Source organism: Artemia franciscana, chromosome 2 (genome assembly GCF_032884065.1).
Source record: "Artemia franciscana chromosome 2, ASM3288406v1, whole genome shotgun sequence".
In the NCBI taxonomy this organism is placed as follows: Eukaryota; Metazoa; Arthropoda; class Branchiopoda; order Anostraca; family Artemiidae; genus Artemia; species Artemia franciscana.
This window is the reverse complement of record NC_088864.1, coordinates 64,782,687-64,804,604: the sequence shown is the minus strand read 5'-3', so window position 1 is coordinate 64,804,604 and position 21,918 is coordinate 64,782,687. Positions and strand designations below refer to the sequence as shown.

The 21,918-nt window shown below is 34.2% G+C and overlaps 1 protein-coding gene across 1 annotated transcript; it reads left to right on the top strand.

The window, feature by feature from the left end:
* Positions 1-1,686: 1,686 nt before the first annotated feature.
* LOC136043950 (vesicle transport protein SFT2B-like) lies at positions 1,687-21,345 on the top strand. Its single transcript, XM_065729025.1, has 4 exons — positions 1,687-1,857; positions 10,286-10,455; positions 14,232-14,349; positions 21,077-21,345. Exons 1-4 carry the CDS (start codon positions 1,789-1,791, stop codon positions 21,203-21,205), a joined length of 486 nt encoding a protein of 161 aa, XP_065585097.1. The 5' UTR covers positions 1,687-1,788; the 3' UTR covers positions 21,206-21,345.
* The last annotated feature ends 573 nt before the right edge of the window (positions 21,346-21,918 follow it).

Genomic DNA, 21,918 nt, shown 5'->3' with positions numbered 1-21,918 from the left:
GTAAGTCATATGAAAAATGAATTTTAATTAAACCCTTATTTCACAAATTAATCAAATTCTTATTACGCAATACCTGTTTTGATGTTAAAACTCAGGATGGGAAATTATAAAAATTTCTGAAATTTTTATTTAAAATGGCGTGAATTCAATTGAAAAGGGGGTAAGTTGTTGGGGTGATCTAGAGCCCGTATTCACATTATGAAAATTATAAATTAAGACTAAATTTGATTCCAATGCACCGTTTTCATATTGAATATAGGGATGGAAAACTGTAAAAATTTGAAATAATTGGTATTAAAATCATGCAAAATGGAATGAAAATAATGTAAATTGAATGGATGAGTTTGGTGGTCCAGGACCCGTATTTTCTATACTGCTCATTAAGATTTATTACTTGGAGTAAGTTCGAAACATTTAAATTATTTATGATTATATTAATAATATTTGTTACTATACGCATCATTATTTAAATAAGAGTATTACATTGAATTACTTTGTTATGTTCCCAATATTTTCAGGCTACTATAGTAACTCCATTATGTAAAATGTTTATTTAAAAGCTTAAAAATGTAAGAACAGGAATTTTCAGATAGGTTTCTACCAAATTCTGGGAGAGATGAAGCGGAATATTTTTAGAGCTAGAGAAATATGAAGTGGGAATTTGTCATGATTCACAGACAGGTCTCAAAAGTCAGAAACATAATATTCTCCCAATGAAAAATAAACATTCAAAGAGAATGCAAAGAATAAAAATAGTGTTGATGACAAGGGGCAGCTTATTACTAGTGCTTGTTGTAGTATGTTAGGTGTTAATAAATCCTATCTTCATCTTTCAGGTGTTAGCACTCAGCAGAAGGTAAAAAGGAGAAAAGTATGCTCTTCTACTTATATCATATACCATAGCTTGTGGACGTGTCAGAACTATTACCTGTGTAAAAAGTATGTGGTAATAGACAGTGAAATCTCAGGTAAAGTAAACAGGGCAGTTACCTTAGCTTGTGGACGTGCCAGAACTATTACCTGTGGAAAAATAATATGGTAATAGACAGTGAAATCTCAGGCAAAATAAACAGGGCAGACGGAAATACAAGAAAAGGAATCTTTCAGAGACAAAGGTACTACTAGCGTAATCATAGGTTCTAGCTTACTAAACTCTGAGATAGGTTAACAGGGGTTTTCAAAAGTCTGAGAGATGAGCTGGGTTTTTTCCAAAATCCACACCAACACAAAGGCAGAGGGAGGGAGGGAGAGACAAAAACTTACATGCACATACAAACGCACAGGGACAAACAAAGAAGCAAACAAACTGACGGTTAGACACACACGCGCTAAGAGAGAAAGTGACTCACACATACACTAGCACATAGAGACAGATACAGAGACAAGCAAGGAGACGGTCAGACACACAGGCTCAGAGAAATAGAGAGAGAGAGAGAGAGAGACAGACTATTCAAATGAGCCACATCTCGAATTTTAAAGATCCTAATTGGAATTTGATAACCAAATGGCATTTCTGTTTTTTTCAATAAAAATTTCCACAGCACAATAAAAGTATATTATATCTTTTTCTTTAAGTTTTAACTTAATTTTATCACATGAAAGCAATATGTCACAATTCGACTATTAGGACCAGGTTTTGAAAACTGAAGAATTTAGCGTGAATCAGGGCTTGTCAGATTTTTTGCTTTGGCATACGCCTAATTTTGTGCGTAAAAATCATAGAAAAGTATTCAAAATAGGAAACACCTTTGAAATTTTTACAAAACTGTTGAGTTCCTGCAGATAAACATGGACAAGCTAAGAAGAGTGCTCAATGGCAATGATGAGGCGGATGACAGCAATGGTCTTGTTACTGAGGTAATGTTTCTAAATCTGGCCTATTAATGGCAATGAAAAGGAACATTCAAAGCATTGTATCTAACCAAGGCCTATATAGCATAGACATCCAGGCTACTAAAACAATTTTTCTTGGAAAAATTGGTTATTTGGAGGTTTTTGGTCAATATTTTGCTGTTCATATTATTGACTTAGGCCTATCAATAAAGTGAACATACAACTAGATGCCATTTCTGGTAAAATTCTAGTTAATTGACTTCTTACTATCTCAGAAAGGGTTTAGGTTAGGAAAATGAGACTTTCAGGGATGGGTCTACAGGCTAAAGTATGTCCCAGGAAGGCATTTTAAAGTACCCATCTCCACTCCTTCTCCCTCTAGAGGGCCCTAAAATTTTCCTACATGACAGGTTAGACCTATTGAAATTTTGACAAAGCAACATTTTACCTTAATTTTCAGTTATTAGTTGCTTTTTCTCTGCATTTAGTTCCAAAAATGCAATTCTTGTTATTTGAATAGAATTTTGAGCCATATCAATGTTTTTTTTTCAAAATTTAGGAAATGTATTTGCATATCTTTGAAACCTTATAAAATGGAATTGAGCAAAGTTATGAAGCTGAAAACAATTTTGTTCTACTTCAATTAAGCAGAAGATCTATTTTGCAAGGTTTCACTTTTATAACACACATATTTTTTTAAGGTCATCAAAGGTCAGGGCCCTCTAGAGGGAGAAGAAGTAGAGGTAGTTGCTTAAAAATACCTTCCCAGGACTTACTTTAGTCTGTAGATTCATCCCTGAAATTTTCATTTTCCTAACCTAAACTCTTTCTAAGATAGCAGGAAGTCAATTAACTAGGATTTTACCCCATTTCTTGGTGCTTTTTCTTAATAGCCTATAATAATTGATTTTCTTAGAAATTCAATTTTAATTCCTTTTAGGACCATTAAAAGTAATAATATGATTTTATATTTGGTAAATGTTTAGTTTTGTCACAAGTGCTCTAAACTGGAAACTATGCTGCTAAGCAGCATAGGCTTATTTCCAGTTAAGGGCACTTACAAAGGCTAATTCTAGAAGTGTATCAATTTTTTAGCTTTCTAAAATCTATTTTTTAGTTTTCTAAAATCCCTCTTCAACAAACTAAAAATGTGTAAAGTGGTCAGGGTTTTGAAGCTAGGGGAAATGTAGAGGCTGTACAATATGAATGAAATTATATTTTAAATACTATTTCCAGTCATCACTGCTAATTTCTGTATAGTAGGAAGTCAAAAGATAATTAAAAAACTCACACATCCCTCAATGCTAATTAGGCTATCCATTTTCACTTTCTAGTTGAAACTAGCCAGGGAACTGCTGAATCAGAGTAATTAGTTAAATATTATGTTTACACTTTGTTGATTTGAAGAAATACCTTCCAATGCAATGGAGATTATACACTTTTTCAGTTCAAGATTAAATTTGTTTTAAAAGATTCTTTGGCTATGGGAAGACCTTGGTGAAACAAATTTGGTTGAATAGTGATTCTTGCAAGTGAATATTACCTATAGAGCAAAGAGAATTAGTCCATAAGCCCCACAGGCAGCAGGGCATGGTCTGTATTCTTGAATGTTGAATTGTTAGTTCATATTTATTACCTACTTTTTGTTTGCTCTTTCAGGCTTCAGACCAAATAATTATTCAATACATATAGAATATAGACCTTCCCCTGCTGCCTGTAGGGCTTGTGGACTAATTCACTCTATAGGTAATATTCACTCACAAGAATCACTATTCAACCAAATTTGTTTCATCAAGGTCTTCCCATAGCCAAAGAATCTTTTAAAACAAATTTAATCTTGAACTGAAAAAGTGTATAATCTCCATTGCATTAGAAGGTATCTCTTCAAATCAATAAAGCATAAACATAATATTTAACTAATCACTCTAATTCAGTGGTTTACTGGCTGTTTTCAACTGGAAAGTGAAAGTGGATAATTAGTATTAATGGATGTATGAGTTTTTAATTATTTTTTAACTTACTACTATAGGCTACAGAAACTAGCAGTGATGACTAGAAATAGTATTTCAAATATAATTTCATTCATATTGTACAACCCCAACATTTCCCTTGGCTTCAAAATCCTGCCCACTTTACACATTTTTAGTTTGCCCCATGGAGGAGCATTGTCAACCAGAAATGGATGCATTTCTAGAATTAGTATTTGTAAGTGCTCCAAACCTGAAACTGTGAGCTTTGCAGCATAGTTTCCAGTTTAGAATACTTATAACAAAACTAACATTTACCCTATATTTTTTGGATATAGAAATGGGCTATAACCTTTTTTTCAAACTCACTGCTTCATTGTAAATCAATTGGTTTTGAATTGCAACATTGATTTGTCAAGATTAAGTTGAATAAAAGATTCAAAACAAATATGCCATGTTTCATTTTTATCCTGTTAGGCCAGTTAAAAGCTGCTGTTTCACCTAGGCCCTATATGTCAAAAAATATCAAAGCTGAAAGAAGAAACATGGTGGATGGAAAAATAGAGAAATTATTTTGAATTTTTATCAAACTTAGTCTGATAAGTCAATACTTGTGGATTATTTAACTTTATAAAAATAAATTTATAATCTTATAGTTAGTTTGAAACCAATGTTTTAAGCCTTTTTTATACCTAAAAGCTAAATTTTTTTTGGTTATCTTCAAGGGTTCAAAAAGGGCTTAAATTTGAATTTGTAAGTCTAGAATAATCGCTCTTTAGTCAGTAGTGTAAGTTTGTCAAATTCCTGGAGAGAGCAGCTAAGTTGAAGCCAATTTTCCCAGATCAAGTAAAAATGGCAATGAAGAATGAAAAGTGAGCCATATAGTACCATAAAGGCCACGGTATATTAAAGGAAACTGGCCTGTTTCTTTGGCTAGATGCTTGAGTTATACAGGCTTATCTAGTTTTGAAAAGATTTTTTGACTAAATTTCAGCTGGAGAGCAAATGGGGGGTCGGGCAAAAACAAGGTCTAGAAAGGGTATTTTCACCCCTTCCCATATCAAATTATACCCCTGTCTACAGTAGAAGACATTCTAGAGCAAAAAGAGGCACTTTTAGAATATGCTAGGCCTAACCTACCAAGATAGCTAATTTCACATTCACTTTTATGATTTTGTTTGCTTTTTTGAAAATCTATCCCCAGCCCCCTCTAGTGGTCTAGAGGAGCTAATTTGTTAAAAAATAACTAAAAATGATGGAATGTTTAATTTTTAATATAGCCTAATAGCCTTCAATATTTTATAATGCTAATATGAAACAAGCAATAGCTAATATATAGAATGAATTTGTAATTGTACCAGTTGATAAAGCTAGTAATAATTTTGCCATAACTTATCAGAAACATTGTGAATTATCAGAAATGTTGTGATATTTTATCAAAAAAGAGTTATGCACAACTAATACATACAAAAAGGCTCATCTAGAGAATAATAGTTTAGTTGAAAATACAGAAGAAATAATTTTGAAAAAATTCAATATTAAAATTAATGATAGTAATAAAAAGTTTCCTTTCTTATATTAGACTGCAAAATTTCACAAGAATCCACCCAAACCATGTTTTATTGCTGGGGCAGCAAGGTGTCCGATAATAATTGCTACCACTGACCTATCTGTAATTTTAGGGGAAATTACAAATAAAAGTAAAGTATATTGCTCTGGAATTAATAATTTTCTAACTTTAATCCATATTGGAGTGTTAGTAATTCATTACAAGTGATTGACTCTTTGACTACAGTTTCAGCTAAAAGATTAGATTCAACTGATTTTACTAAACTGTATACAAATCTGTCACTTAATTTAGTATTCCAAAAATTGAAAATGGTCATTAGTTGAAAATTTCATTTAAGAAATGAATATTGGGGTACCAATACAGGCTACCTTGCCTGGCTCTACCTTGCCAGGTGATTTTCCTCTGAGGAGCCCTTGCCTTAGACCTTAGATCCTCCTGAGCCATCAGTAGCGCATAAGGCGTTGACAAAGCCTCTCCATTTATCACGAAGTTGTGTGGTTGCAGTGATATTTTTCCATTGTGTAGTCAGTGAAATGTTGGTCTCTTTCAGAACATGATCATACTGCCTCTGCAGTGTGTGCTTTGGTAGGCCTTGTCTTCGTCTTCCATCATGCTGCCAATGATACACTCTTGAGTGCAGTCTGTCTTCACGCATGCGTATAACATGACCCAAATATATCCGTCTTTGTTTCTTGATAACTTTGGTCACTATGGGCTGGTTCGTTTTCAGTGGATTTCCCTATTAGTAATTTTCTGATGCCAACTGATTTTGAGGATTCTTCAAACACAAATGTTTTTGAATCCAAGGATATGTTTCTCAAGTTGTTGGTTGATTTTCCAACATTCACTGGCGCACATCAATATAGACAGCACATTGCTGTTGAACAGGCACAATTTTTAACGAAGTGAGTACTTGTTACTTCTCCAAATTATTGTCAGTCTGTTGAAAGCACCTGATGCTTGTCCAATCCTTTTCTTGATTTCAAATGTTACATCTCCAGTGTTGCTATTCAGCTTGCTAAGTGTTTAAATTCTTGGACCTGTTCTACAGTTTTGTTGGGGCATTAAAGAGCTAGGAGGGAGCCAGATGTGGACATCCTTTTGATTTGTCAACATTGATTGACGATTTGACCTCTCAGACTTTTTCTGAGATTTCATCGAATAGCAGCTGTAATTGATCTTTGGCGTGTTCTAGCAGTACTATATCCTCTGCAAAGTCAAGATCTGTAAGTTGCTTGCTGTTGATGTTTACTCCATAGGCCATTGACTGTCTATTTTACAGACAGTCAATTCTTGGACCTGTTCTACAGTTTTGTTGGGGCATTAAAGAGCTAGGAGGGAGCCAGATGTGGACATCCTTTTTGATTTGTCAATATTGATTGACGATTTGACCTCTCAGACTTTTTCTGAGATTTCATCGAATAGCAGCTGTAATTGATCTTTGGCGTGTTCTAGCAGTACTATATCATCTGTAAAGTCAAGATCTGCAAGTTGCTTGCTGTTGATGTTTACTCCATAGCCCATTGACTGTCTGTTCTATAGACAGTCAATTCTTAGACCTGTTCTACAGTTTTGTTGGGGCATTAAAGAGCTAGGAGGGAGCCATATGTGGAATTCTTTTTGATTTGTCAATATTGATTGACGATTTGACCTCTCAGACTTTTTCTGAGATTTCATCGAATAGCAGCTGTAATTGATCTTTGGCGTGTTCTAGCAGTACTATATCCTCTGCAAAGTCAAGATCTGCAAGTTGCTTGCTGTTAATGTTTACTCCAATAGCCCTTAGCCCATAGCCCTTACTCCGTAGCCCATAGACTGTGAGTACGTCCATTACTATTGTGGATAAAAATGGTGGTAATACAAATCCCTATTTGACACCAGTCATGATTTTGAAGTATCGGGTAACTCTGTTTTCTGGTTGTACACAGCATTCTGTTTCTTTGTACAAGGTGATAATCATTTCTACTATCTTGGGGGTATTCCATAGTATTTGAGGAGTTTCCTTAGATTTCTTGGTCAACTGAATCAAAGGCCTTTTCTAGGTCAATGAAAAGAAGATACAGCTTTTTATTCCAATCACTTGTGTCTTCAACCAGCACTCTCAGTGTAAAAATTAGGTCTGCACTTGATCTTCCAGGTCTGAAGCCATGTTGTTCATCACGAAGATGTTGGTCCAGTTTCTGCTGTAGGTGTTGTAGTTTAATAATTGACATAAGTCTACTAGGTATTGACATTATGCTAATGTCTCTCCAGTTGCCACAAACAAGCACGTTGTCTTTTTTGAAGAGCCAAATAATGGTTCATTTCGTCCAGTCACCGTGCACTTTCTAGTTGCTCTTTATCTGAGTTAGCAGCTCAACCTGAACTGCCATGCAGTTGCAGACTGAGGAGCTCTAATGGGAGGTAATCACTTAAAAATATTTCGTCAGATTTAAGGTGCTTTTGCATGTAAATTTACAACGGCTTCTATCTATTCATAACGACTTTGTATGGATTCGGACATTTCGATGTGGTTGACGGTTTGGTTATACTGTTTTGTGCTAGGTAATTGTATAGATACGTAAGGTCGAGACCTTGTTCATGTGCTCGTTTATGTCAATTTCTGGATTAGGACAGTTTTTTTTCTTCTTCTATTCTCTCTTTTTTTTTCTAATCAAGCAATCACCTCTGACACATTACTATTAAGTCAGCAGGAAAAAATAAAGACAAATGAAAATAATTTTGTATAGGAATTTTGACAAATTTCCCTAGAAATTTCACCCAGAAAAACTTCCAACCCCAGGGAAAATTTGATCCATGGAAAATTCTCTTGCCTCCCCTCCCCCACAAAAAATGTCGCCATACTTCTGAATAACAAATACTATACATAAACAATGGGCAAATTTCGGAACTTACAGCTCTTTCCCCAGGAGCTGTGGGGGATCTTGTTATCCCCAAAGGCATAGTTATTGGACCTTTCAACTATGCTGAATATAGTGGCCATCTCAAAATTTTGATTGGATGACTCTGCGAAAAAAGGGAGTGGGAGGGGGCTATTTGTCGTTCTATCTTTTCGCTCACGTAAAAATCAGACTAGAACTTTCAACTTTTGTTTGAAAGAGCCCTCCCCTGTAATTCTAGTGCTATTGGTTCGATACAATCCCTGGAAAAAAACTACAATTAACATGCATCTGTAATCTTTCTTCTGGCAATAATACAAGCTTCCACGTTATTGCAGATGGGAACTTAAAACCTCTACAGTAGGTTTCCATATTAAAATTAATGATAGTAATAAAAAGTTTCCTTTCTTATATTAGACTGCAAAATTTCACAAGAATCCACCCAAACCATGTTTTATTGCTGGGGCAGCAAGGTGTCCGATAATAATTGCTACCACTGACCTATCTGTAATTTTAGGGGAAATTACGAATAAAAGTAAAGTATATTGCTCTGGAATTAATAATTTTCTAACTTTAATCCATATTGGAGTGTTAGTAATTCATTACAAGTGATAACAGATAAGCGGAAACTGGTGATGCAGTTTTCATTGAGATTCCTTGACTTATTCAGGGTGTTCCCCCTTTTTTCGTTAATCTGACAAGTTTTCTCAGTCTTGTAGCTTTTCATGGGTAACACTAAAGTTAATGAATCTTGTATATTTGGAACCAGCATAAAAAGCCAATTCTGTTGATTTTGACTATCTATTGATACCAAAATTGCGTTTTTTTAAGAGTTTTGATTAGTATTGAGGCCAGTTACTCCTTACTTACAGGTTTTTACTGCAAATAGTTTGACTACATCTGTGTTTTTAAATACTAACGACTTCAAATGTTCAAAATTCTAGAAATATGCACAATTCACAATGCCTTCCCTAAAATAGTAGATATAAAAGAAATGTAAGTAGATATAAAAGGAATGTGTGTTAATTACAATTACTGTATGAATTTATTCATGTATGTTTACGTGTATATATTTTTATTTTCTTCTTCTTTGTCCTTTTTCTTGTGTTACTCCACTTTTTACACATATCATACAGGGATTTCAAATAATTCATCATATTTGGCTCAAATATGCTCACCAAAAATTTTTAATGTGTACATAGCTATAAGGTATACATTTATAAAATTACAAACGCAAACTGAAAAATAACTGCATATATACAAGTAATACAAGGGTTAATATTCTCATAAATAGGATAAACCCACAGCACTTTCTATGTATTGGATAAAATACTCTTTTATGATAATTAACCAAGTCTTAAACCAGAGCGCCAGGGGAGGGGTGGGGTTGCAATTCCCCCCTTGATTTTAGAAGAATCTTTATAAAAGAACTTGAATATAATCCCACCCACTAGATTTTGAAAAATACCTCTTTTGCATTTTTCATTTGCCTCCTCCCTATACTTTTGTGAATTGGTGCCACTGATTTTAATGCCTCACTGGCCAGATGATATAACAAAAACAATCACATCCAGCCAAGGAAATACCTTCCTCTTAGTGAACAAATATTTTAAGAAAAACAAAATCGTATTTGGTAGAGATATCAACTCTATTCTCTTCATTAGCCTGTAAGAAGTTGCTAAAAATTCGAGAATTAAATTATTCAATTTAAGATTAACTCAAATTAAAAGTAGATGGTGACTCAAAAAGAAGTTTTGAACAGAATCCCCCTGTATCCTCAGAGCTCACCATCCTCTAAATATAGACCATGTACTTCTTTTAATCAAGGCCATATCCAGGATTTTGTTGGGGAGTAGGTTACGAAAAAAAAAAACTATACGAAACTCATCAAAAATATGTTTAAATGTTTTTTTTGTTACTTCTTTATAAGAAAGCCATTGTTTTGGGGTGGGGGAGAGAGGTTCAAGCCAGACCTACTCCCCCCTCCTCTCTACACTGGATACAGGCCTTGCTTGTAATTCGTACCCTTTCCACAGATTATAGATACCTCTACTTTAAGCTGGTCTACAAGAGTCAAGGGATTTGCCATCTGCTTTGTGATTGGGTTTCTCCTTTCATTATTAGGATCCATATCCTTGTTCCTTAATTTAGGAATCAAGGTTTTTGCTATTTTCTACACTATTGGAAATATAACATCTATTCTGAGGTAAGCAGCTTTAATGCTAATTTTGAAGTTTTTCTTGTACATAATATTTGACTGTGTCAATAAGCTTTAGCTCTATTGAAGCTTTGTGACGTCTTAGCTTATCTTCCAAGTCACTAAAGCAATCCTGCTTGTCAATTAAATTGTAGCAAATTAAAATGCTCAGTTAGATTTCAATGAACTTAATTAAGTTCAGTTAAATTGTATAATCAACAATTAGGAAAATTGAGTATTTGTTTGCAGTTATCAAAAGTGTCTAAGAAACCCATATTTAAGAAGTATTGAAGAATTGTAATCTAAAAGATTTAAATATGATATATGTTAAGTAGTTTTGGACATATAGGTAAAAAATAAGCTGGAGACTGGCAGCCTCACAGTGTTGAAAAAAATACCACAAACAACAGGGTTAAAAGCAGAAGATAATTCTGTATACCTATTACAGGCAAATTCCATCTCCTATTTCATTACATCTGCGAGGGTCCTAAGCATTGTCTGGGCAGTAAATTTGTGATTTTCTGGCCATGGAGCCTAGGGGGAGAGGACTGTATTGATGTGGATTTTTGAGTTATAAATTTATCGTCATTAATTATATTATTGCTAAGTGGACATACAGTCTTATATCATTGACTGCAATTTTTTTACTCTCCAGGGGAGTGGAGATCCCTTGGAACCAGTCTTGAGGGAGGTGGTAGTTATATAATGGTAAGGAGAAACAAAATACTAATTTTTCTTTCTTTGAACCAGCCTTGGGGGCAGCAGCAGTTATGTAAAGACAAGGGCTCAAACAAACGTCAGTAAAGGTCGGATATAAAAAGTTTATGTACAGTTTGTGTGATTTAGGAAGTCCTTAAGATTTCCACAAAAAAGAGCTCTTTTACTTGTTTTATAGCATCTTTTTGAAACTTGATAAGTATTTTACTATATTACGTCTGAGATGACGAATCGTTATAGAATTGCATACGACAGAGCAATATTTCTTAGTTTGAGGGTTAGTCATAACATCTTGACCAAAGTTCAAACATATGTACAAGTGACTCTCTCTGTCAGGCAGACGGCCGAGGAAACAGTTACTCTGCTGCTCACTTCAAATATTGAAACTTAAGCTTTATAGTTGCTCTCAACATCAAGGCTGCCACCACATAACTCCTCCTGGTTACGTCATGTTAAACAACCCTTTCAAACAATTCCAAAGGCTAAAAGAAGCTGCAACAATCTAAGGATAAAATTTTTATTTTCTCAAAATAATAACTTTCTATATTTACTCCACTTTCATGTTACCATATCCAAAAACAAAAGACAGATTTAACCACAATGAGTCTTATAGGTCTTTGCTATTGTATTTACAGAGGTGTACCTACATCTTGGAATGCAGCGGCATATAATAATATTTATTTCTAACCCACTTACATCAAAAAGATAAATAGTGGAGTAAAAACTTGAAGAAAAACGGAAAAAAAAAAAAAATGTGATACAAAAAACAATAGACATTAATCATACAAACGGATCAGACCGTGGTGAGGCGACAAACGCCGATACGCCGTTTCTGTAAGCTTCTCAGTAATGTTCGGAAGATGGAACTTTTTGATTATCTTTCGATTCCTATACCGCAGAGGAAGATAGAGAAGAAATTTACAGAAACGGAAATAAGAGGATGAAATATCGCTAATGTCATTTTTCTTAAATATAGGGTAAAGCCCAGAAAGGTAAAGAACAGAATGATCGGAAAAAGTAGAATAAAGCTTACCAAGGGCAATACGATTGTATTTCCCTCGATTGGCTACAATTTTAGAGTAACCAATCTGGATTTTCACTCTAGCATCCCAGATGCTAGGGCCATGCCTAAGATTAAGATTGTTTTTATGTATATAGATCAAATGATATTATACTAATGAAGGCGCCATTCAACTTCAAATGCAATTTTACATATTTCATATCATTTCAAATCCAAATGCAATTTTACATATTTCATCTCATTTCAACTCCAGATTTTACACATTTCGTCTCATTTCAGTTCCAAATGCAACTTTACATATTTTATCTTATTTAAACTATTGGACAGAAAACTTGCACTACAAAAAGAATTAATTACAGTAATTTTGCCTTCCATTAATATCGGGAATTGTAAGTTAGGGCCTTCCATTTTGATAGTAATGACCCACGAAACCCCTTTTGTTTTTGAACTGTGAATGTTCAGAGTTGTCCAAATTCTTTCATGTAATTATTTATTGTCCTTTTTTTACTATACAATATGTTCTGGTAAGGTGTGAGTGATGTTAGTTTGACAGCATTTGCATTAGTAGAGATATTCATTTTCACCCATTATCTATTATGTTGTGCTATAGGAGTGACAACTACTGGACTCTTTCTGTTTAAAAGTCTGTTTACAAATTTTTTCCTCTTTTTGTCCGGAAGGCTGAGCAGGCACTAGCCCACGATTTAATACCGGGGAAGGGTGCATTTATATGTAGGATAAATTCTGTGGCTACCACAATTCCCACCCTCAGAGCTGCCGATCCTGCTGCTAGAATACAGCACACAGATTACTATTGACAAATGTTTGTTTCCACATAGTTATGTAATTTTCTTCTATATTTTTCATTTTGTGTGAAAATTTTCTAAATTTTTTGTGTGTATTGTATTTTTTTTCTTTTGTTCTTTTCTGTTTATTTTTTTTTTATTATCTGAAGAGTATTTATTCTTTTTTCTATATTAATTTTCTATAGTTAAAAACTTCTAGGCTATATTTTAATTTTGCTCTGCATGTGAGGTTTTGTCTTGAATGTTGATAGAATAATTCATTTGTCATTTTTTCATGTAGGTCATCATCCAACATAAAAAAAGGTGATTGATGGGAATTGATGATTATAATGATGGTTAGAATTATGGTTATGTAAAATGATGGTTATGAGAGTTGATGGTTAATTGAGTTTGAGTTTACATTGAGTTTGAGATTAGAAAACTACTGCTACTGCTACTAACAACTCACCACAGCACCAAGTCGCTTGAGGTCAACACAGCTACGCACGCTCCTCCTTCATTCCAATCAGTTCAAAACATCCCTCTTTACACCCTCACAGGAAATTCTCTTTTTCTTTAAATTTTTTTTATGACATCCTCTCACCCAACCGCGGACGACCTGCTTTCCGTTTAGCCCTAGAATCTAAAATATGTTAGGTCTCTGTATGATGAAAATAACTAATCAGTGAAAGTGGTTGTTCCAACACACGTGATATGTGCTCAATGACCAATTGAAAATTTCTGATGGAGTTTTTTCTCTGAATTCTAGCTGTGGAACTAGTAAGGGAGAAACTCCTTCTTTTTAGTTTTTTTTTTTTTTTTGAAGATATGGCTGCCTACAATCGAAATAAGGGATTTGCTGTAGTTACTTTAAGAATTGTGCTTTCCGTGGAGACAAATCTTGGCCAAAAAGCTAATAATTTTGTTTTTAGTCTAAGAGATCCATACACAAATTCTGCTTTGCATTAGTTACAAGTTCTAAAAAGTATTCAGTAAGACTATGAATTTTTTCAGATTTTATTATTCAGCTCACTGTGGCTGAAAGCAATTTAATTTGTTACTTGCTGTAGTTAAGTCGAAGTTCGTGAATATGTTTGGATGGCCGATACAAACATATGTATTTTTTTTTTTTTTATGTATTGGAATGTATTTTTTTTATGGATTTTTTTTTGTTGGATATTTTATTTTATTTTTATGGAATTTTTTTTTTTTTTTTTTATGTATTTTTTTTTATTGGAATGTATTTTTTTTTATGATTTTAGCACTCTTTTCCTAATGGGTCCTGTGAACCAATGTAAGAAAATGTTTGCTCCCACAAGATTGGCTGCAACCATTATCATGATTTCCTGTCTCATTTTGACCCTGCTTTCTGCTTTCTTGGTAAGTACTTCATGTTTTAACCTCTTCTTGAACTAAAAAAAAACGAAACAAAAAAAAAAGTTCAAAATCTGCACCCGAGGTCCAGGCATTTTGATAAACTACCCAAAAGATTTTTCAGCCATATTTCTGATTATTTTGCATTTAGACCATTAGATACCTTTTGGAGCTTCTCTCTATGAAGCTTTTTTAGAAGTTATTTTCTCCTATACATTGAATGTTTAGCTTGCAACCCTCTGTTGCCTTTAATGACTAAGGAGGGTCTGTAGCACGCAAACCAATAATGTAGATAATTTCAATTATACTGCCCATTTTTGGTTACTCCGACAGCAATTTAATTCTCCTGAGCCTCTAGAGACACACTTCACTTTCTTGCCTTAAGTCCCGTCCGTTCTTAAGTTTGTCTTGTGGCCGCTTTCCTCGTAATGGCTCGTAATGGCCGTAATCTTGCAGAATACTGCTGACATGTCTTCTAGTAGATTCTTAATATTTTAATTGAAAGAGTAATTGTTGATGGACTATTGCCTACATTGTTGGAAGATAACATCTACTATAAGATACTGAATCATAATTTTTGAGATTTCACCGTTTGAGTTTTAGTTCAAAGCAACATTGTAGATTATTCGTCAGCTTCCTATGTTTTGGATTTCTCCACTGATAAATTGGGTTGAGGATTCTATGATATTCCCATTATAAAATTGATGTACTACTACTACTTCTAACAACTCACCACAGCACCAAGCCGCCTGAGGCCAACACAGCTACGTGCGCTCCTCCTCCATCCTAATTTTTTGAAAGCCTTCCTTTTACACCCTCCCTGGAAGTTCCCATTCCCCTTAAATCTTTCTATACGACATCCTCCCACCCCAACCGCGGACTTGCTTTCCGTTTATCCCTAGGTGGTCGGAAGAAAAGAACAATCTTCTGCAATTTGTCATCCCTCATCCACAGAACGTGCTCTACCCATCTCATCCTCTCTCATTATAGCCCTAGAAAGTGGGATGGAACCACACTTTGCACAAATCCTACTGTTCGAAGCGTAGTCAGTCTGTCGAGTACCCAAAACAATCCGTTGGTAGTTTCTCTGGAAAACATCTAGCAAATCTTAGTCCGTTTTCGGAGTGTTCATGCTTGATAACCATATTTGATTACTGTCATCGCTGTAGCTTCAAATATTATAATCTTGGTTCGAAGACTTATCTTCCTATTCTTCCAAACTCTTTTTAACTGCAAAAAAGACACCCTAGCCTTGGCTATTCTTCTTTTGAAACCTTTACTGCTCCCACCATCTGTATTAATAGGGTTACCAAGGTAAGTTAAGCTGTCCACCTGATCAATCTTTTTGCTACCCAACGTCACCTCTGGATTGACTATTCCCTCTCAATTTATCAACATGCCAGTAAAAATTTTTACTATTATGCCGTCTAGCTGCATCTTCCAGATTCTTGGCAGTTTTATCCATGGCCTCCACTTCATACCTCCTTAGTTCATATTTTAATGTTTTCTCCATTTTCCTTACTTTCCTTTTGTTTTCACATGATCTATCACTCAGGCAATTCTTGTGCAAGCCCCTTCTCTCTATTAGACATAGAGCAATCCAGTAATATTCCTAGCTGCAATCCTAACTTTCCTCCCTAATACACCATCAGAAACATCACAAATTGTTTTCCAAGATTTTTTCCATTCATCTTGTACATCATCAAGTTTTAAACTCTCCAGTTTAGTATTCAGTTGTTCCTGTAAAATTTCTCTCAGATTCTCATCTTGGAGCCTGTCAACATCATAGCTTCCCGGGAGGTAGTTACCCTTCTAAAATTTCAGCTTTAAATTAACCCTAGACACTACTTGATGGTGATCTTTACTTTTAACATCAATAACAGGACTCCTATATACCCGTGTATCTTGTACTGATCCTGCTAGTCTTCATATTACAAAACCATAATCAGTAAGATATGCTGTCTTACCATCACATGAGTACTACCTTAACTTATGGGCTATGTTATGACCAAACACCATTAACATATATATACAAAAGATATATCGATCAGCTTTATAGGACAAAAAAAAAACGTTTGCGTTAGTTCTTTTCCTAGTATGTTATACCAGACAAATACAATAAAGTGATTACTGCTATGTAGGAGAATAACACAGCTGCGGTTAAGGTACGAAATGATGTTAGCAGTTGGATTCGTATTAAATCATGAGTTAAGCTAGGTTGGGTTCCACCCCCTTTATATGGGTTATTTTGATAGATATTGTCTTTAAGAGCACAGGAAGGGCAATTGGAGAACAAAGAATCAAATAGAGAAGAAACACTTTTCGTGGACTTAGATTATGCTGATGATTTAAGTATCCTAGATAAAAGTTCGTGCAAAATGAATAAACTTTTAAAGGTTTCGTGAGTTCAGTGTACTAGAGCAGGGTTGAAAATTAATGTTAAGAAGACTAAGTCACTAAGGCTAGAAATAAGTGAAGATGAAAAGGATACGTTGGGTAGCAAAAAGATTGATCAGATCGACAGCCTAACTTACCTTGGTAACCCTATTAGCAAAGACGTTGGGTGCAGTGAAGATGTTAAATGTCGAATAGCCAAGGCTCAGGGTGTCTTTTTTTTGCTGTTAAAAAGAGCTTGGAGGAAGAGTAAGATAAGTCTTCAAACCATGGTTAGAATATTGGATGCTATGGTGATGAAAGTGGTCAAATATGGTTCTGAAGCGGGGGTGCTCCGAAAAGCGGATGAAGATTTGCTAGTTGTTTTTATAGACATTGCTGACGGATTGTTCTGGCTACCCGGCTCACTGACCGTATTTCAAACAGCAGGTTTTAAGAAACGTTTGTTCAATCCTGCTTTCTAGGGCTATAATGAGAGAAAGGTTGAGATGACTAGGGGACGTTCTACGGATGAAAGATGACAGATTGCCGAAGATTGTTTTCGGCCAACCGTCTTGGACTAAAAAGAAACCAGGTCTTCGGTGTTGGGGGTGGGATGATGTAATAAAGAAAGTTTTAAGGAAATATGAACTTCCTGGGAGGGTGTAAAAAGGGAGGCTTTGAATATATTGGCATAGAGATGTCTAACGTGTCACATCGTGGATGATTAATTTGATGGCTATATCTAATAACTTTGGTAGCACAATGGTTTAAAACAAAGAAAAAAAATGATTTAGAAACTGATGGGCTTCTCCTTTTTGTGCTGGACACATGTCAGACCAACGTAAGACATGCTTCATATGGTTGGATTACGCCTTTTATTATGGAGAAGGTATTTTTTTTCCTCGGATGGTTATTTTTGATTTTATGTTGATTTGAAATGTTTGCTGTTCGGCAGCTATTCAAAAAAAGCGTTGGGGAAATTTTAGGTTTAAGGTTAATTCTTTTTTACAGTTGTCGTCACTGAGGGATGTAGAGGCGGGATTAATAAAGAGAAAAAAAAAACGATAGAAAATTGTAAACTAATAAGAATTGGATTTACCTCGTTTTAACATGAAAAAATTAATTTAACGACTAATTGATTAATTTGTTTAGTCTACTAATATACTAATTAATATAAAACTAGTAGCTCCACAGACAGTGTAGCGTCTGGCAACTTCATTAAGAAAGTAGACATTTTCTAAGAAAATCAGATAATTAACACTGTTAATCTATAGTATTAGAGGATTAAAATTGAAATATCTCCGTAAATGCTAATTACTCAGTATTTTCTTGTTTTTACGAATTAGTTTAAGACAAAACCAAGTCTATGTAAAGTATGTCAAGGTTGGGTTTAGAAAATCAATCAACGCTTAATATGCTATTTGAATTTAAGCTGTTTGGCCTAGTAATGACAGAATTTTGCTTTTATGCCCCTACCCTTTATCTTAAAGTACCTTAAAAGATAAATCGAGACCACAGTTGAATGTTATTTAGGTTATTGTCCATTAATGCTCCATTTAATTCAAAATTCTGGAGATGAGCTAGTCGTCAAATGCGATTTTTTTGCTCTTTCCGATGTCCTATGTAAGATCTCGGCATGGTTTTCCGTTGCACAGCAACAAACAGCTCAATAAACCATGATCATCTGTATTTAAACCATGATTGTCTGTGTTTTTCCTCTTTTTTATATCCCTAATACTTTCTGAAATTACCTGAAAATATGTAATTAACTGTAATCGAAGTAAAAAAAAAGTATAAAATTGTCCAAGTAAAAGTTTTTCAAATATATCCTGTTCTGTTGTTTACCTGAGATAAACTCGAGTCAAATTATCCTACGACTTTTTGTTATTTTTTTCCAGGTTTTTAAGAGAAAACCACTTTTATACGTTTTATATTAGCTTGTCATAAAGAAATGCAGAATCATTTTTTTTTAGTTTTTCAAGATTCTTTATAGTGTCGAAAAAAGAAAAGATCAAAATCTCTAATCATTTTTTTTTCTCGGAATGAATGTTTGGACAGTAGGGCGATTTTGCTCTCAGGTTACGAAGTATGCAACAGTTTAGGGTAGGTTAAAAAAGGGTAGTTTAGGGCAGTTTAGGGTAGGGTAGGTTAAAAAAGAAGATCGTCTGAGTTTTCTTCTTTTTTATATCACTAATACTTCCTGAATATGTGTAATTAACTGTAATCGAAGTAAAAAAAAGTGTAAAATTGTCCTAGTAAATGTTTTTCAAATATATCCTATTTTGTTGTTTACATGAGATAAACTCGAAAGTCAAATTATCCTTACGACATTTTGTTGTTTTTTTCCTGGTTTTTAAGAGAAAACCATTTTTTTTTACGTTTAATATTAGCTTGTCATGAAGAAATGTTTATTCACTTTTTTAGTTCTTAAAGATTCTTTATAGTGCCGAAAAAAGAAAAGATCAAAATCTCTAATCATTTTTTTCTCCGAATGAACGTTTGGGTAGTAGGACGATTTTGCTCTCAGGTTACAAGTATGCAACAGTTTTGGGTAGGTTAAAAAAGAATAAAGCGCCTAACGTTAGATGTTTTTATTTTCATTTTCTTCACTCTAGTGCTAGTTCCCAATTTTCTAAGTTTTCCCTACTACTTAGCTTAATTTTATATCAAATAAACAGCTTCTTGGAATTGTTGCTCCTTCTATTTATTGATGACATTTTGACCATGTCAAGGCCAATTCCTTAACCGAAGAAAATGTAGAAACGGCAGTTGACAATTTATGTTAACTAAATAAGACCCTGGGTCCTCATTTTTGAATTAAATTTAAATTTGTGTTAAGTGACAAACATTTTCTTTCTCTTAAATCAATGCCCGATTTATCCATCAGGAATTGATTTTTGTTTATTACTGGAAGTAGAGTCATAACTAAAATTGGATATATGTGGACGGTATATATTTGGAGATAATGCGGTTTTCGCACGAACTTTCATGGGCATGTGTTTAGAGTATACAAAGAAAGGTCAGAAAATGGGGCAAATTTTGTACAAAGTAAAAGAAATTATTTGAGCAAAAGCGCCAATTGAGGATTTGTCGAATACAACATTAGCAGACACCAAGTTTGAATAAAGATAAAGCTGTATATTTAGATTGTTTTTTTTTTCAAATTCATACTGACAAGAATCTGAAATTGGGAACAGCCTCGAAACACATCTTAGATTATTACTATAAGATAAGTAATAAGATAATAATAATAAATAAATAGATAATAGTAACAATAAATAAGAACACTTCTTAGATAATTGTTAAAAATCGTTTTATACACTATTCTCAATGAAAACATCGACTGCAGACAAATGAATCTGCTTGACGATCAGGAGAACTAAATTGTGATTGAGTATACACCTAATGCTAAGAATAAGTGAAGATGAAAAAGTGACGTTGGGTAACGAAAAGATTGACCAGGTGGACAGCTTCACTTACCTTGGTAGTATTATTAGTTAAACGGTGGGAGCAGTGAAGATGTTAAAAGTAGAAAAACCAAGGCTCTGGGTGTTTCTTCACATTTAAAAAAGTTTTGGAAGAATAGGAAGATAAGTCTGTAAACCAAGATTAGAATATTGGAAGCAACGGTGATGACAGTGGTCAAATATGGCTCTGAGGCATGGGCACCCCGAAAAGCGGACAAAAATTTACTAGATGGTTTCTAGAGAAATTGGCTACGGATTGTTCTGGGTACCCGGCTGACTGACCGTGTTTCAAACAGTAGTTTGTACGAAAAATGTAGTTCAATCCCGCTTTCTAGGACTATAATGAAAGAAAGGTTGAGATGGCTAGGCCACGTTCTTCGGATGAAGGATGACAGATTGCCGAAGATTGTCCTTTTTGGCCAACCGTATGGGGCTACACGGAAAGCAGATCGTCCTCGTCTAGAATGGGAGGATGTCATAAATAAAGATTTAAAGGAAATTGGAACTTCCTGGGAGTGCCCTAAGAGGGAGGCCTTGAGTAGATTAGGTTGGAGGAGGAGCATGCGTAGCTGTGCTGGCCTCAGGCGGCTTGGTGCTGCATGGATTTACTAGTAGTAGTACACACCTCCCCGTGCCCTTGCTTATCCTCTTTCTGAAAACGGAATCTGAGAAAATACCAAATTCAACCTTTAGGTATAACAGCCACAAAGTGAGTATCAGCAGAGCAATGTAGATAAAGAGCGATCTGAGTGTCATTGAACATGCATTGTCCAACTTACCCTCCTTTCAAAGGCGTCAATAGTGGTGGAGGGAGCATAAGGAGAAACTATATTATTTCTATTTTGTTTTTAATGCTAAAATAATATTTTAAAGGTCAATTTCTTTTCTAGTGGAGAAAAAAGGGATTGGCTTTCATCTTCTGCATTTTCCAATTCTTAGCGATGACCTGGTATTCTCTGTCATACATCCCCTATGCGAGGGACTTGGTGAAGAAAACTTTCAATACCTGCCTTGCCTAAGTGCCATTTCTAGAATCTAACTTTGAGTTGGGACCAAAAGGACGACCCAGTTTATTTTTCCTGTATCTATTACTCTTAAGGTTTCTCTTCCCTGCGCAGTTTATATATATATATATATATATATATATATATATATATATATATATATATATATTATATATATATATATTTTTATATATATATATATATATATATATATATATATATATATATATATATATATATATATATATATATATATATATATATATATATATATATATATATATTTCTGCAGTGGCACGATTTTAATATTTCAAAATAAGACGACAGTTTGCTATCATTTAAAAGGTCATCCATCGGATCCATTAAATGTACAATATTTCTAAAATTTCTATATTTAGAATATTTCCAAAATTAGGAATAACATTTTAAAAGTTGGCTGTTCTTGTTTGTTTTTATTGAAAGATTCACTGAAATCAAGTCAGAAACATATGAAAGTGATGAAAAATTCTTGCTGCTTCTGCAAGTTTAGGACTTGCTCCGAAAAAATGATATCACAATTTTAGCTTGGGGAAAGAATATTGAAAGTAATAAATCCAATGGTATAAGCCTTGTGTCAATCTTATCATGTCAATGCCTTGTTAGGTATTGCTGTGAGTCTCTTATTGGTAGGTGTTCAAGATAGATTTCTTATACAGCTGTAGGCTAATCATTTTTTATTTTTATTTCTT